Below are 18945 nucleotides of genomic sequence, written 5' to 3'. Positions count from 1 at the left end.
GTCAACAGTTGTCTGCAGAAAGTATGTAGTGCCTGTAATCCGTTGTAACATATTGACCATTTTTCCTAAACTTAAACTACACTTTGTAACTGTCATACATATTTTATCATGACGTTTGTTTTGATGTTACCAATACACTATTTTCCGGCGCGACTTGCTGACTTCTTGCTGAACGAGTGTATTTACGCTCCGTTGGACTGTTTGCTGACTGCTGAACCAGTGGGACTAGATCTCCGTGTTTGCGTCAACTGCTGAACGTCACAGTTAATCCCCGTGACGTTTTTCAGCCATGAATAACTTTCATATCGTGGAATATATCACTCACACATGAATCATCTGTGGGAAATTTCCACGAGTGCATATTTCTTTCACAGCCGGTTACTGCATTTGGATAGGTGAAGTGGACTATTGGATCTACTCATTCGTGAGTTCTTATTCGACTACTAATTCTTTACTTATTGTAATTTTGTGATTTTGTATTGGTTACTTTGCTTGTTAATTTGTCCGAACACGCTGATAAGGTCCTAGCCCGTTACAAGTATCCTTAAAACTTTTTCGGTAAAAGTGTTCTTACTGTAACAAATACACTCATTTGCAAATCAATTTGGTTTTTCAAGAGACTCACCTGGAACCTAGCTGGATCCCTCGTTTGTGATGTTTCCAGGCAGCTGAATGTATTGCACCAGGCCGCCTCATGTTCCAGTTGCTACGATATTTGAGATATCGCGATACACATATATTCTTAATACACTACTGATAAGGTTGCTAAAAATTCGTCGACAGCCCACGATCGGTTTCACCCTTCTTGGGGATAACTTCGTGCAATTTGGGTTCAAGTAGAACATAAGGTTGACGGAAACTTGGGGAATGCGCCTACTTGATGAGTCTCAAGAAGGGCGAAACCGGTCGTGGGCTGTCGACGAATTTTTAGCAACCTTATCAGTTGTGTTACTGTACTTTTGCTCAAATCAAGTATAAACCAGTTTATTAGTGTGTCGGGTGGATGTCCCATCTGCAAAGGCACAATTAAACAGGGTCGAATAATACTTCTGAGTGACCGGTCAGACACTGCATATTATGCCGTGAATTCCTCAGATATACGAACTACCTGATTTGGCTCGCCCCTGATGATCGAGAACAAGTGGATGCAATCAACGGATCGTGTAACAGTCATTTGGCACTTACTGATGTATGGTTTTCTCCAGTGAACACAATATTCAGAATTTCAACTTTTTAAGGGGAAGCTCAAGCTTACCTAAGATTTAACATCATCTTCAATTGCATGGTTTTATTTTATTGGACTTAAATTCTGTAATAATAAATCACAATTCGAAACTGTACACTGGGATGTGGAAATCAGCTGTTTATAGGTCCAGCTGTCAATGCATACTTCGCAAGGTCATACAAAATACCTCGTGAGCGATATTTAACACAGTGGCTATGGTAGTTATTGCGTTAAACTCATGGTGCCTTTTTGTACATTCCGCTTTGTTTGAAGCTACAGTCAACATATGATACTAAGTGGAGGCGTGAGACCCTTGTGGGATGCTCTAAACCGATAACCGATGCACAGGCAACACCACGACTGACCTGTTTCGAAATAGGACAGCACAGGATAGTCTAATTGGCTCTATTCTACCAGTAATTACCGGCTGCTCAACTGTACATCTACCCAGCTAATAAGATGTTCGACACGTAAAATTGTTGTCATGCTTTTGATGATTTTTATAAAAAAAGCCGACATACTTTACCTTGTATAATCTTCTGAAGCCGCACTAAACATTAGAGAGACAGATAGCTTTTCTATTGGCTGCCCAAATGTGCGTACATAGGGTTTTGTAGCTTGTTAATTGGTCAGAAATTTGTTACATGGAAAGAGGCTTGTCCGGTCAGTAATGCGGTCGATGACGCAATACTGGCTCCAAAGCTGCGTGTGTATTCACCGACCAACCTAGCAAGACCTATGGATCTGCCCCTACCACACAAATGTGAAGTAATTTATGAAGATACCTCGAGTGACAAACTGTCCGAGAGAATAAACAACGGAAGCCATGAAAGTGCAAACCCGTGCAAAATCTCCAGCAACGCAGCTGTTGATAAAAATTGTTCTGATCACAGATCGTCTATTAGAAAAGGACAAGAACTACCCAGTTCCATGACAGAGACATTTTCAGATAAGCCAACCACGTCACCAGAGTCATTCTATCAGGAAAATTCAACGTCAAATGGGTCAACCTACTTGGAGAAGACAACTATCAGTGCATCACCAGAGGCTCATTTGTCTAAACTGAAGTCAATTCACCGGAAGAACAAACAAATACAAAGACTGCGCCGTTTACGTCGTTGTCTTCATTTCTTCATTACACACGTGCTGGGACTTTTAGCCATTCTCGTCAGTATCGTACTTCTCGCTTATGGCTACATGTTTTCTCTACGTAATTTCCTAGTCGGTGGATGCATTTTACTCTTAGCGGCAGTGGGATTTCTCATTCACATTTGTTTTGCTGATCGCGTTGGAGCGAATAAATTCGATCCAAACTCCGTTGCCTTTTCAATTGCGGCAGAGGATCTTCGAGACTTTACAGTACCATCCATCGTTGAACCACTGCAACCAGACACGCTCTCAGGGAAACAACAACAGCAGGAACAGACAAGAAACATTACCAGTGAACCACAACCCCCCCTGTCTGGCACCACTCTCCATCCAGGTTTCTCTAACGTGCAAGTAAAACGAATGAGCATGGTCCTAGCACGTATGGCCAGTAATTCACTTCAGGTACCCAAACACTACGAAAGCAATTCTTCAAATGTACTGAATCTTGCGCGCAGATTGACAATGGCCAGTTCTGTAATGACCGGGAACGATGGAGCACTGGTAAACGGGTCTAACTGGATGACGGGATCACGATTTCGTCACGGAGTTCGCCGCAGTTTGGCTTGGAACGCAACCGGAGCAAGTCGATTTTACGACCGGAATTATGACTAGAAAACTATTTTGGACACTTTTATTTGACAATAATGATCAAACCCTTTTTTATACGCGACAAGTTCTAACGAACAAGGCATGGCACTGCACAAGTTGAAAGGAACTAAATAACGAAGTAGTTTTAGAAATGGTCACGTGAATGAGGCAACTAGTTCCACAAGCATGATTAAAGCTTTACAAGGAATCCGCCAAAAAGTGAAGAAACGTTGACGTGTCTGAATATTTCTTACGATAAATGAGATTGAAACCCGTAAATTTCGAACCCACACAACCACTTAAATTTATGCAGTATACGACCTATTTTGTTAGTTTATAGAGACTGACATAAGTCAGTAGACTTTTGTCACCGCTTTCGGTCACATTGTCCAGGACACTTCACTTGGCCGTTTCGGCAGAAGGTTGAGATTCAGGTAGAACATAGGGTTGACGGAAACTCGGGGACTGCGCCTACCTGATGAGTCCCAACAGGTGCGAAACTGGTCGTGGGCTGTCAAAAAGTTTCCAGTTGTTTCCCTTATGAAGGTTGAGGTCTGTTAATATCCCGTCAGATGGCGTTATATGATCACTATTATCACCCAGCTATGAACCAGAGTCAGCCAAGCCGCTTCCCGACCAAGTTATTGTCCATAGACCTACCGTTCCTTTCATTTGCATTTCCACACCTTTATTGTCCAAGGTCGAAAATAAGCTTTGGGCTATTCAAGATCTCAACAACCACTTGCAGTCAGGTATGCATAGAAAGTTTTCAGTCATATATCGCAGGTTTTTACTACTGTGTATCTAAAATCCTAGATAATTACAGTTCAGGTTGTCGAAACTTTAAAATAATCAGACGTCTCTTCCAAAATCTACTGGGGAATTATCGCCCTTGATCGCAAGCCAGGGTGGGAGAGAAGGCGTTGTGGCCTGCCCTTTAGTCAGACGTTACCCATAATGCTCTGCTGATAAGGTGAACACTGGACTGTAATCACCCTCTTGACAACACTTCTTGTCTTTTCTTTTATGGTTTGCACGAGTTGATTGTCATTAATATACGGTAGATTCCATGCTGCTTACGAAGGGTCTGATTGATCACCGTAATTTATGTCTTTCGGCTTGACCAAACGCTCTACAGGTGTGCCCCGGTCTTCACTCATGCCTTCCTTCCTCGCTACATTCATACACGAGTCCAGGTGAGTTACTAGGTATGGTTACATAATCTGTAGACTTTCTCAAATTGTGAAGATGCAATGTTTTCCCTGAACGAGGCATAACGTGTTCTCAGTCGCCATCTCGCACTTATTCAACGAGTCAGCTCTGCTAATCCCGGCTAGTAATTAGCAATCTCCCTGGGGAAGTTAGAATCGGGTGACGCCATCGCCTGCTGGGGATTTATTCGTTATCGGAAAAGCTTACGAAGAACAAAGAGCTGGACCATCACTTGCATAAACTCGACAGGTGTAAAGGTTAGCTTAATGCATGAGGCAAGATATTTACACCGTTAGTTATGACGCGACATCTCCCTTTGCTACATACGGTCTCTCGGAAAGAGAATCCCATTTTATGGATTGTTGTACTATCATTTCATCGGTATCTGCTATCCGTCGGTCAGTTTGGTTTTCTTGGTTGCCAGTTATATAGGATTCATTGCGGCAGTACCTATCTTGTAACAAACGGCGTTTCCGCAAGTTTTGATGCAGAACTCATGTGCAATTGTGGGACATTGTCCGAGGCAACTCAGGTGCGAGACCCTTCAATGGTGACAGTAAAGCCCCAGAGTTGTGTCTTACTCAAGATCTCTTCGTCTGTTCTGTTTCGTTATGTGCACTTGGGTCCGTATTCTACAGCAAGTCTTCTTTATTTTTGTCTACCCGTGTAAGAGTCTGTGCTGTGAATGAAGTTGAATATTTACTCTCACATAGGGTTACTGGCACAATCAGAAGGACGAAGATGGTCATTCCATACGACGGTATATCACATGGTCGTGGGAGAACCCATACCATTACTATATCGTCACACACTGTAATATTATTAGGTTTTCCGCCAATCTTAGGCTCCCGCAAGCGTTCCATGTACATACTTGATCGTTATGTAGTGCACTCAAACCAGATTCTTTTCTGCATATCACTGGTTCCCATTGGTTTGTATCCTATTCCTCCCTGTGCCAATCCATCACACTTCAAAGATTTAGCACACAGTGAGGTTCGAAATACCTTCATTCATTCAGTTCGGTTATTCAGGGGTCTGTTAATAAAACTTGATACAGTCTTTTGACGTGACATTCTCTGGGACTGTGTATCATGGCCATTTTGGCAAAACTAAGCTATAAAGTAACGGTTTTGCGGCGGATTGCGTGAGGTTTCATTCAGCTGTAGCTAATGATCAGTGCACCATTGAATTTATAAAAAATAAACTTGTGATTTATTTTATCCACTTTTTATTTTTATTTTTATTAGGACGTAGATGGCTATCCAATCAGGCAGACGTAGTTGCCAAACATAGGCACTTTTGTTGTTTTCTCTGTTATAATTGGAGAAGAAGGTCATCACGCTGCTGATCAGCTGCTTGAGGCTGAACGGCGAAGTGTTCAGTCCATTGGTTGGCAAGTTACGGGTTCGAAACTCCCTAAACTTCAGAAGGTGCGCACTGCTGACGACTTCCAATAAGAATGAAGAGACTGTACACTATTTTTCGGCTTTTCAGAATAGATTGGCATCACTTACAGGACGAAGTCTCAATTGAAGCTTTCAAAACCCCCTCATACCACGAACGTAAGTTGAGAAACCAATCAATAAGTTGGTAAGAAATACTCATGGTTCTTTGATAGCAATTGTGAGGGGGTCGGAACTAAGCAGTCGATTCTTAAAGATACTTGAATCCGATCTATAGATAGTTTCGCAGTTTCAGAAACATATCTAAAGGCAAACTTCCTAAGTCATGTTCTCCAGTCTGGAGAACAGGATTTGTGTGCATTAAAGCTACTGTAAAAGGAATATCTGAACAACCAGTAAACGTTCATCCTTACAGCGGGCTCTAAATATTCATGTTTTAAGTCTCATAATTAGTGCAGTAAAATTTTGATAGAAATTTCACTTGCACCGTACCGTTACACATGGTGGTACGAACCAAATTTTATAGTTGTCTTGTTTGGACATCAATTTTTCAAATTATTTCATGATGATTGATACCAGTGCATTACTTGCACATTAAATTCAGATTCAGAATAGCATCCGATAAATGAACGGCATCTACTGCAAAGCCCCAAATTGAATCGAAACTGGTCATTCATTTTACACCCTATCATTTCGCACAATCGCCATGGAGTTTTATAATGACGGTATATACACTTTACTAAACAATTTTTACTTGTTTATTCGTTTTTTCATCCTAACAACTCCAGCTAACTGAGAGAGCAGCTCTGTGTGGTGACACTTTTTAAGCAGTGAGTCCACAGGAAGAGCTGAACAATCCCATGAATTTTTCACCTAAAACATTAAACTAAAGGCCCAGAAGAAATCTGGCTATGAGCATGCGGTAAAGGCCACAAGTTGATGGACACTGTTTTTTTTAAATTTTATTGCAACTTTGAAAAGAACACAAGAGAATTTCGAACATAAATCTGTTGTTGTGAAATTGATCGTAGAGCCCATAGCAAGGCGGCTATCGTAACCTGATGCACAAACAATTTGCAATATTTTTGCTTCCAAAATTTCACCTAGCAATTATACTGATGAAAATCAATAAGCTTTTCGCCAAAACAGAACAAAGACGGAACCCACAGACAGGATGTTGTAAAACGTTCACGGAAACTGCGTTCAGATTTCAAGTTGTGTGTGTGGCGTCTAACTACTGCTTGAGATATGAAAAACCTATCCATAATTTTGACGCAGGACTTGCCAAAACTTTAGTTCGTTGAAGCCACACACTCTGGCGTTGTTATTAGCGAAAGCAGGGACTGACTTTCTACCAAGGGTTATTCTTTATTCGTTCACCGTTTCAGTGAGATACGCTCGTTTATGAATGATCGTGAGCCCTTTCAAATTTATTCGATTACTGGACTACAACCTGTAAAACACTGATGAAAAATGTAATCACTCTCTTATGGCTCCGACGAGCTCCGATCTTCGAGTCTTTGAAAAGAGTTCGAAAGAAAAACCCAGTCTGCTAATATTCGACTAACAATTAATGAATTCCAAAGTTGGTGGTTTTGATTAAATCCTTGACAAAGTTCAAACTTGCCTGAATTTATAGGTGACATTATCACTTCGATTAGAGGTTTGTTTGTATAATGCTTTTCAGAAGAGTTGCAGCCTTAAGAAAGCCACTTTCTGACAAGTGTTTTCCAACTTTCATCCAGTTTTTGAGTACAAATCTGAGCTTTGTGATGCAGTTAGTCGATACTATACTGTCGTATATAATAAGTAGAGAAGACTTATGCCTGCCTGGATGTTGCACACCTGACAATTGGCTGGCCAAGAAAGGGGGGACACCTTAATGCAACAGCTAGATTTGTGAACTACGAGTCATTGAAAACCGCTTGCACACAATTATGTACATATTGTTGTTTTCTGAATTTCTTCCTCGTCTAGGAACCACTATTCACCCGCAACCACTATTTTGGCAAATGAGCATGATTAACAGATTCTGTACGCATCAGTTTCACCAATGTCATTTATGAGGCTCGCATTTTGTTATTATGTCGCTTGATCCAATCAAAAGAGAGCACTTAAAATCTAACGTCCGTTTGGCCTACAGTATAGATTCGGTTAAAGAATAGCAGGAGATCTAATTCAAACACGACATGGCGCTTTGGCACTAAAAAGCAAACGGCCCATTGGCTAAGTCAGGTAGAATTCCCTTAATGGATGTTGAAAGGCTGTGAAGGTAGATCCATATCCGTGAAACTGCGGAGATTTTAAATCTTCATTGTTGAAAAAAGGTGAGAACCTCTGTTTCTTCTTTTCATAATTATGATTCACCAGCAGTATGCATTCCTGCTTTTCACCATAGACTTGGTATACTTCGTCGTATTACCAGGGATTAAGGAAAAATTTCTTCGCTACTTAAAAATATGAATAACATAATCACTAACTAACTGGGTTCCGCATTCACATCACTCGCGTTTAAAATATCCTTCTGTTTTTGTGCGCCCTGAACTCGAATTTAGCTCTTATTAGATTTCACCAGAAGTCTACACTCCTTTCCGTTCCGGCATTTGAACCCTAGTCATCTGACATGCAAGGTAAAGGTGTTGGCATTACTACCTCAGCACACGCTGGACACGCCTGATTTACCACGCCTGAGGGGTCTGAATAACCAGCCACAGTGCTCAAGCATGACGGCGTTCACCTGTTCAGGTGTCAGGTGCGCTCACTTCGCATACCTGATGCGTGGGGTTCTTACTCCGGTGCAGGCAAGGATACGCACTGCTGAGTTACTCTAATAAGAGGGAAACTAGTGTTTTCCATTTCGGTGTGTTCGCGCGAGAATAATCGCGCCACAAGAGGAAGAGGACTGTTAGAACGAAAGCGATGTAAACACTAAAACTTGCATGAAGTTTAAATATATAATTAGTGGAGTAAAATAGTAATAAATAAGTTCTAGTGCAGCGCGTGTCGTATATGCACCGAAGATATTGCGTTATTTACGAAAACGCGCTATGGAAAATCTAGATGGGAACTAGTTATGGACTATCGTTTTCATAAAAGTTCGGTGACAATCAGTAGATTTATTGCTGGGTAACGTTTCGCTTTTGCCACAAAAGCTTCGTCAGTTTGGTCTGACCAAAAACCAGTAATGCGCCTCATATGATGGTGAAGCCGACGAAAATATTTACCCAAATAAGTGAAATAACTCATCGGGACCTACTCTGTCCCACTGATTGACAATTAGTTGGATCAGAATGCGAAGTTTGAAAAGAAGGAAGTGGCAGAAGACTCGGTCTGGCGGAGGATGAGAAAGAGCCCGCATCAGAAAGAAGTAAAATGGCCAGAAATCGTGACGGGACTATGTGGGATAGTTGAAGCATGGTATTTTAATTATGTCCGAAAACCCAACAATTGCTCTTACGCAAACACACCAAAACCATTCTCACTGGTAGAAAGAAAGAGCGATAAAAGTAGAGGAACTTTAAAACCACAAAATAGCTTCAAATGTAGTCCAGGTGGCAGATAATCAGCTCTCTTGAGCATATCTTGAAGAGACTGATCAAGAGGCGCGTTTTGTAAATGTGTAATTGCTCTTACCATTTTAATCTTCCTAGAATAGTTGTGACCGCCATCAGTGTCTTCATTCAGGTCCTCTAACTGTGTGTAATTACTCCAATACGCTACGTTCTGCATTCATACAATTCAATATTTTCGTGAAATTCACCATAAATTTACTGAGTAGCGATTTCATCTTGCTGCGTTCTTACAAATGAATCGTGTCCAGAATTTTCCCGAATACTGCGTTCTAAAAACTCAGAACTCAGCCTCATAAAAGTAGACCGGGAAGACATTGTTCTGGTGGTGGTTGCACAAGGGCTCTCGGAAAGCAGGTACTGCGAATAATGAGTATTTATTCTGCGCGCACTGTTCATGGCATGAACCATGACAGTAAATGTGGGAGTAATGGCAAAGATGAATGTGTGATTTCCCACTTGGAGGGGAAAGAACAACAACTGGAAATTGAAAATCTCGATAGGGATGTTTGTCCAAAGGGAAACTTAAAGGGAAAACTTCACGTGCCGGATCTGTTTTATCCAAGATCTTTCTTGACGAGTGCTCTTCTCGTAAAGAAAGATAAGGTATCCAGAATTTTTGTATTCTTATGCTCCATTCCTTGACTTTCACACGTTATGCGGCGGCGTTAATCAGTGAAAACAGTTTCAGGTAATCCTTAAGCCCCTTTGCGATCGGTTGCATACTTCGTATTCGCGGAACCATTGTTATACCAGTCGACATACCCTCACGGTTCAATTATTCTGGATCAGCGCACTTGCCTCGTATGTCAGATGTACGAGTCTCGAGTTTCAGGCCTGTCAATGATATTACCCGCTGACAGAGACTAGTTAGAGCCTAACTCGATCCCAGTGCTTCCCATTTTTGTTGTAGACTCACTAAAGTGACTGGGCCAGAACTGGAGGAGACCTATTCAAGTGGCACTAATGTGAATGCGAACTCTACATATCACGTAATCAAACACAATTAATCTAGTTACGGATGATGATAAACATACACATTGCATGTAGGAGAAATTAAGTGGAACATCGAAAATTTAAGTTCGTTTGCTTCTCATATAATTTTCATAAACTTTGAGCCTCATCCCGGAAACTCTATCTCTCGGTAAGGTTTGGTTAGAGGCACAGGAAAGCCTTCATAAATAGACTGTTTTTCCTCCAATCGAGGCGCTAGTCTCTTGTCTGTGCGCTCAGTTACCCGAGAAGAACACGTGTGCAGTGTATGCAAGTTCTGTTCCCATAATTGTTCACTGCGTGTTGTCTTCGTATTGTAACTGATGCCGGACCGTTTCATCAATTGTCCGATTTGTCCACGTGCTGCGGACATCCCGGACGCATGTAAAAGGATTGCGTGACTACAGGACGGTTCAGTAGTTCACAAATTTGTCAGAAGTAACTAATCTACCTGGAGCAATCACTCGAAACTGGTAACTCCTAATGACTTCACTAGTCATCGCAGTCGAACGCACTAACTTCCAGCGTTTTCTTTTCACTGAAATAGATGAAGAGCTTGCCAGGGAAATCGAATAAATTTCTCCGAGGATGCATTATCATTCAGCCTTCTGCAGACTACCGAAACCGTTCACTGTTACTGTGTGTTACCGTGTGTTACTTTAACACGAAGGGAGAAGGCAGGTTGGCAACGCCGCAAGGTGCATGAGGACCGCATAATTTTGCCGGAGACCTTTTGTACTTCAGTGACAACATTTTCGCTAAATTTCGAATTTTGTGGGGTATTTTTGGTTAACAGTCCTTGGGTGTGTGGGTCTTACACTGTCCGACTTTTTAGACTTTCGAATATCCCCCTACACGACGCTCGTAAAGGCCACAATTTTTTGGCCAATAACTTGTAGTTTTGAGGTCAGCTGCAAAATCTAAGCGGCAAAAAGCCATATCCAACCATTTTCCATGGATAGTATCACCACATCGTGAGCCATAGATCTATAAAAAAGCAAATACCTGTACAGTCTGGCTCATGCTGGTCGCCAGTATACCGCTTGTAACCTCAACTAAATGTCTCAATTGTTGAGAAAGAAAGTGCTTATCATAATACTATCTTCAAAGAGAAATGAAAATATCAATATTGTTTTTAGATACGACGGTTCTTTCGCACAGGAAACAGAGGAGTCTGATGAAAATTCATGTCACCACTCAAGGACTATGTTTGTGGCACCCACTAGGTTGGCTCTGGATCACTGGTTTCGCTGTTAGTGAAGCTGTTACCACACGATTCGTATGTGGAGAGAGAGAATTGGGGAGAGTTTGCTCAATTCGGCTTTCAAAACTAGGTTTTGCTAGGCAAACGAATAGTCCGACACCGTCCTGATCAATAGAAGGAAACTGGTTCTGAGATACCCTTCAGGCACCTCCAAATGTGTCTCATAGTTCTCAGTAGCGACTTGAGTGGATATTCATTGTAGCTCTACTTCTGAAAAAATACCATAATACCCTTAACAACGACGTTGCCTAGCTCTGAAGCAGACCGTTAATTCGGTTGAAGAACATTACATAAAAAGCCTCCGAAGTACACCAGCTACTAGGCAAACGGATGATTTGGTTGTCAGTCGCTGAAAACAAAAAAAAAACATGAAATTTTAGCTGGATCTCCGAACGCAATGCGTTTTCTGCTAAATGAATTTGTGTTGAAAAGCCGTACAGCGTTCATTCATTCATTTAACTAGTGCTGTGATAGCTAGACCCTAAACCACTTGTCTGAACACACGCACACTACATTCGCGGAATGAGGAAGCAAACTTGTAGGGTCACAGTTAGGTCTTAGATTCAGCCAAACGCTAGCAAGAGCGTCAAACATCTGGCAATGAACACCAGGCACTGAACGAAAGACGCAGCTTCCCTCAAAACAGTCAGTGCATAAACTCCTGTCATACTTTCCTAGTGTGACCTAATCCTTGGTGTATCCTCTCTGAGAGACACGTGTCACAAGAGTTTTTCACTCCATTCAGTAAAAATGAGTTAAACCAAATGCCGTACACATTTAGTCAACCGTTAAATTACAGACCAAGCTGGGCAGACACACCTTATCCATGAGACACTTACCGAACTTACAACTGGTGAGGGAAAGAAGGCCTTTGCTGCGAAGTTATCTATTGGAAAATGTCAACTGAACAGTTACGGACATTTGGACAGGGGAGCAAAACTTTCATATGCATCTTGTTTACAAAACTGAATATTCATCCTCTTCTTGAAAGTGTCTTCCTGAACTTTCCTGGATATCCATTGACTGTTACTCAATTGCAAGCAAATGCTACAGAGCGACTCCAGAAATGCCGTAATAAATCTCACTCTTCAAGAGACGAAAAGCAGATGTACGAGAAAAGATACTACTCACATGCCCACCGATCAGTAGTATCACCGTCAAACTGGCAGCAGGGCGACTACATTGACTTTGTCCGGCTAATTCCGCTCCTGAGGTCAGCAAGCATGGATCAGTCGACTGTTTCCCATTAAAAGCTTGTTCGCGGCGGTTCTGTTCACTTTTACCTATACATGATCCAATGATATGGCTTACCGTAAAAAAACGAAAAAGCATGTTATTCAAATATGTGGGGAATGTAACTGTTTCTTGTAAGACGTTTCTAGTTGTGTTCTGAGGGGATTTCCCTTTAAGGGGTATTCCATGGTAAGAAGTTCTTGGTTTGATAGGCCTACCTTCTTTAGAGAGGTATTCTGGAAGTTTTCCTACCAAGGAGATTACTGAGTTCACAGCTCCGGCAGCTTTACCTTAATCGCCCTCCTGGTCCTGCCATAACAAACTTTCGGTCTACTGACCCAAAAAGAGAACAAGATCAAAGCATGCTAACATCCAGCGGTGCAGGTATTTTGAATATTTTAGACCGCTTTAAGTTAGCAAGCTGATGAAAATGTCCCATTCCCTAAATTATGTGAAAATTCTCTGCGTGACTGAAACATGTGATGATTGGACAGGCAGGTGGCTTTTCTGAAGGATAAGATCATTCACTGGAAACGAAAACTATACAATTCACGGGATGATGGGTTTGGCCCATCCGGACGTATGAATATTTGGAGATGCGGTAGAAATGCATGCTGCAGTGAAAAAGCAAAAGATTGTCTGTTGATCTATTAGACAATATGCTTACATGGATTTCAAAACGGCAACCTATGTGAAGGCACCCACTCTGGGATTAGAACCCGGGTCTTCGAGCAGATGATCACGATGTTTTGCCACTGGGTTCGGTTTACGGGTTTCTCATTAGTGCAGTTGCCATAATGTGGCTTTGCACCATTTCGGTGCCCAGCTGCCATGCTACCTGAAGGAAGCACGGGAATGCGATACTGCCAGGTTGCCCAAGCATGAGTTGGGCCAATCTTAACTAAAAATCCAGACGTTATAATCCTTTTGTGTTGACACCTACTAGGAGATACCCTTGATCATTGTGGCCACTGTTTTGCCATTAGCAACAGCTGCTCTACTCATTAGTTTATACCTGTTTTTGAAAAGGTGTAAATATGTGAATAGGTAGATGGTATTTTCAAAATCGGATTGACTTAGAAAATTCACGGGTAGCCTCATGGCCCATTCATGAAAATCCTCATTGTTTTACATACATCACTGCAAAACTGTATCAGTGCAGGCCAAAAAGTAGTTGAACCGTTGGAAAATGGGTAAGGCTGAATATAGTACATTGACACCACTCTACCACTTTTACTCTGTTTGGGACTCAGGGGGTTGGCTTATCAACAGAATTTTAAAAACACCTGGTCATACGTACACAAATCTGCAAACTTACTTCATCCACATCACACCCACTTGTCATAAATGACTAAATAATACATTAAAACAAATTTCTCTGACGTATTTGTAGTTCTTTTAACAGGATGCTTAGCGCAGCTGTTGCCTTAGTGTTCAGTTGGGCCAGTATTAGAGGTGCCATCATACATTTTTCTTTGAGTAGTATAGAAGGAATGAGCATTATATACCGACAGTCCGTCAGCGTTTCCAGCCTGATTGTCAACCTTCAAGTTAGCGAAGCTTCCGGGTAAAAATCTTCTGTCATAATGAGTCAGAATTGCACTATTTTGCCACCTTTTTATTCCTCAATGAACTCTACATGATCAGCTAATATATAAATAGGTAATGTCATAACCTTCTTTGATAATGAATACTTAAAAAACTAAGTTCAGGTAATTAAGTTGCTTGAACGAACTAGAGACTTCTATCTGATGCTGGTTGATGTTCGAAGTGGGCCAAGTAAATACAGAACAGATTTATTTGCTCAGATTAGATGTACTATGCTTACAATACATGTTAAAAGAGTGAGGTGAAAAAGCTTCATTTATTATTGTGTAAGATGTCAATGTTTGTGCATACACTGTTGACTAAGATTAGGGTTTTATTGCCTTACATAATGGAATGAAAAGTGCTATGGTAGCAAGCCAAAAATAAATAGAGAGGGAGGTGGAAAAGAAGAAATAACGGGGAACGATTTATTACAGCTCGATCTGCTTTTGGAACTTGACTTAACCAAAGTGTTATCCCGGTAGCTGCAGGAAGTTTGATAAATTAATTTTAGCAGAATCCTTCATCTGGAATTCAGATAAGATACAGCTAACAGCAGATAACACACTAAACTCAAACAAATTTTGTGATTTTCTCGCTATTCTCCTCTGACGAATTTAGGACGGTCACGTGACGGCGAATTAGAAGAAGACGTTCTACTAACTTTTTACCGGATTGTGAGAGAGCCCATTTGCATCTTGCACTTTGTCTCCCCCCAGAAATGGTCAATTCCGATGGCAAAACCGATGTTCATCATCAGAATGCGCGCTGAACCATATTATTCAAATCTGATTGCATGAAAGAGTAGCCAGCCATAAAGTTGCAGATGCGGATGGATGCGTAGAAATTGCAATCCAAGCTTACTCAGCCCCCACAATGATTGTCTACACAAACTGCCAGAGGCAGAGAGTATTAAACTCCATTCATTTATTCATTGCAAACTCACGTTAGAAAATATTCCGAGACTTCACTTGCTCTCCTGGTCCTAAATACTTCTTGCGACGTAACACGAAACCTCGTTATATTTGATTCTTTTTAAAACGTTCTTTCCAATGCAAATAATGTCTGATGAACTCATTGGAGTCGAATTCGTCTTAGCCATGTTCGGCGGAATTCTCGTGGAATGAATTTTATACCAGTCAAAGCCGAGGGATTTAACATAACAATCCCTGGTTCATTTACTTAAGTTCTTACCAATTAGGTTCTACTGCCGATCGTTCTGCCTTTCACTGTGATAAAACACTAGAAGTGGAAATGCACTTTCTTCTAAAACGGTGGCCATAATAGATTAAGAAGGGGGAACCCTTCCTTTATTATTTTTTGTAAATGTCTTTTTGCGAAGAACAGCTACAATCACCCATTGTTTGCCCTGAACTACTGAATTCTTCTATGGGGACTCGAGTCTTTTTCACCCAATCACGGAGCGCGGAAACGCCTAATTGAATAAGACACAGGTAAACTGGATGGGTCTATACGACTACTGAAATGACAGCAAAAGGTAAGTGATTGTATCAAGAAAATACAATTAGAAGCAGCATTCCTGCCTGACCTGCATCGTCCATGTGGCAAATTGCCCTCGACTCACTGATGTTTCGGTTTCAGTTGATATACGTCACACAGTGCCTATTGGTAATTCCATCTTTCTCAATTAGTTAAGCGCTGATGACCGTACCAGACAAGGCTTCCACAAAATTTTCAGTGAATTCTATATAGACGAAAACCTCTTTGGTGAGATGTACACGTTAGAATGACTTCGCTATGCCCCAAACCTACGAGCTTGCATTAAAGCAAAAAACAACTTACACTCACAGCGCTTACCACGAATATGTCTGACCGGTCGAATTGTCCGAACGAGACCAATAGCGTCCAAGCAGCCCAAAAAATTCGATGGCATTAGAAAGACTGTCCGTATCTGACCTAACTTAAATAGACGACATCAAATCGATAGTGTTTCCGCTCAGAGTTAAGCTGAATTGTTGATATCCCAGCCAGCAGGTAAACATCCGGTCGTCAGTTTTAAACCCTCTCAGTTCTGCGAGCTTTGCCCATGAACACAAAATAAATCAGTCTAGCTAAAGATCCATGTCAATAGGCAGCATACGAGATGTGAAAATACAGTAGTATCCATTTAGTTCAGTGTGTACTTTAAAAGCAACCGAAAAATCTCCTCACTGTGCTTTGGTACCAATCCATGTATTTAGATTAACGTTCTGCTGAAAAAAAAACAAATTGCAAAGCAAACTGATCAGAACATAGCCACGGTAATTCACTTAGTTCCTATGTATACACACGCAACTTGTCCGGGCGAACCAGGTAGAACTAGAACAACCGAACCGTGGCTGAAATAGTTTGATGTATACGAATAATTGAGAAAGGAGACCTGAATCCTCAGTCGATCAAACGAGATCAAATCATAACTAAACGGAATTAGTTATAGGTGGCTGGTGGATTTGTGGAATTCACATTAAAGTCACTCTTTTGAATAGTTTTCCTTTCATGCGGTTGCCTTGCGAACGCAGTTAAAAGAGGCAGCGCCGGACTGGCGTTTCTTTCCTAACAGGACTCATCAGTAGTTCATATGCTTGTCCCCGCCGGGCTTTGAATTTCAGACATTTGACTTGCAAGTTGCAGGCTGGAGGAATCTGATTTATCACGTATAAACAGTGAACGTGTTCACGCTTGAGGGATGAGATTGGCTTGTCCGAAGGCTCGAACGACGATCCAGTAACCATCCCGGTTGTTTTGATAGACTTACCCACCTGTCAGAACATCACGGTCAGGCAGAGGTACGGAGGCCTGTATTCTGCTAAACAACTCCTGATCAGTCATAGATGACTGCGTGATTTGCGGAATTCACACCTATCCACATTCTCACTTTCATTTATTTTCCCTGCACAAGCGAAGAATTTGAACAGCTGTTGTGATTGTTCTCCAGAAACAACAATCACCGAATAGTGGTAAAGCTATAAACTGCGTCTAAGGCAATCTCTCTCGAATTTTGCCTCAAGTTTTCGGACCCAGTAGTAGCTAAGCTATCCAGTTTGAACAATAGTTCTCATCAGTGATTGCTGCCCGCCAGGATTTTGACAATGATGTTACTTTACCTGATGGTAACTTGCTGCGATGACTCTTTCGTTGCTCTAGACAATCGACAGTCAAACCAGCGTGGACAACGTCAATGCTATGAATAGGAGAGACATTTGAAAAAGTGTATAATGTAACAAAAATGCCACTTGGTCAAGCGCCTATGTTTGGCCTGCGAGTCCATTAGTCTTATTCTGGCCAGTTGAACAAGAGAATATCTCCGGCTTTGTCTGTCTGCACACACTGGGTAGCCGTACCCTAATACACTTTTTTGGGCTACATAGAAACACATACTTAATCAAGAATTGTGAGGTTTTACATGCATCACGCATTCTTACTGAGCAAACCGACCGTGGTACAGGTTATTATAGCAGTCGCGCCAGTATACATGGTTCGGCTACGTACGTTTAGGCTTGATAAACACCTCAGTCTTTTGATCTCACCAAAGTAAGAAACATCAGTATACTTTTAAATAAGTGACGGAAACTGACTGAAAGCCAAATTATATTTACCTGGGTATACATTTAATGTCCTAGCAAGCACTCCACTTCAAACTGAGTTACTTTTTCATCGAAAAGACATTTTGGAGGACCAGAAGCTGTAAACCTTTTGGTTCTGGGAGAACATTTTTCAAGTAGGGGGCAAGAGATAAATCCTTTTGTGGAAAGCATCGATCCGACAATCTTTTGGGGCGTTTTTTCATATTGTAGTGCATGTGGATGTTTCAGCTAGTGACCAATGGTGTGTGGGACTTTCCTCGTAATCATCAATCGGTCATAGGTCTGTTTGCTCAGCCCGTCCCGGTTTGTTTGCGATGAAATAAACGATAAGTTAGAGCATGCAACTCGCTTCATCTAAGATGTGTCATCGTGAACTCTAAGCACATTACTTTTCATGAACCTGGCTCGTAATTTGCAATATTACGTCTTGTGGGGATGCGGACTCGTCTCCAAAACGCAAGTTTTTGTTTAATTTTAGTACGTAACGTCATATGCACCACAGGAAGCCAACGTATATATATATATATATATATATATATATATAGCATGCAAAACTTCCTATTGGGCGCGGTATGCGAGTGACCCCTTAGTTCATAAACTCCTTCGTTCAACCCAGAGCACTCGGATCTTCTATGTGGTTCCAAAATCAGACTGCCACAAGCTGACTTTTTCACAATAATTAAATATTTATGAATAATTCAGGTGTGCTATTCACATAGCCGCTTGAAGGTGTTGTTCTGTACTGAAAGTTGGATGAACTTCACTGAGGCCGCTTCACTGATCCATTCGGTAACTTTGTCTGAGCTACTTTGAAAGAGGTCGATCAGCGACACGGTTAAATAGTGACTGCAGTGTTATTTCATTTTTGATGAATACTGTTTTCAAGATGAACTATACACCAGTTGGTCGAACTCGACACAATACCCGCGTTGTCTTTGTTGGAAGTTGTGTTCTCCTACAGGGATACAAGAATACACAGCAATGAAAGTCACTTGATCCGGAATTTCGGTAAATAGTTGCCTTGTAAAATCCTCAAGGTGAGCTACTAAGAAAACCTACCGCTTTAGGCCTAAACTATGCACCGTATTGCGGTTTTGTCAAAGGCTGTAAGTTTCCAGATCACAGGCACTTTCTACGC

General features: G+C 41.4%; 1 protein-coding gene across 1 annotated transcript; it reads left to right on the top strand.

Annotated features, from left to right (window-relative positions):
• Positions 1 to 1963: 1963 nt before the first annotated feature.
• On the top strand, positions 1964 to 2986 carry T265_06299 (hypothetical protein; the record flags this gene model as incomplete). Its single annotated transcript, XM_009171526.1, has 1 exon — positions 1964 to 2986. The coding sequence occupies one exon, from the start codon at positions 1964 to 1966 to the stop codon at positions 2984 to 2986; it is 1023 nt and encodes a 340-aa protein (XP_009169790.1).
• Positions 2987 to 18945: the final 15959 nt, after the last annotated feature.

This window comes from Opisthorchis viverrini, assembly GCF_000715545.1.
Source record: "Opisthorchis viverrini unplaced genomic scaffold opera_v5_127, whole genome shotgun sequence".
Lineage (NCBI taxonomy): Eukaryota > Metazoa > Platyhelminthes > Trematoda > Opisthorchiida > Opisthorchiidae > Opisthorchis > Opisthorchis viverrini.
This window is presented reverse-complemented; position numbering and strand designations above follow the sequence as displayed.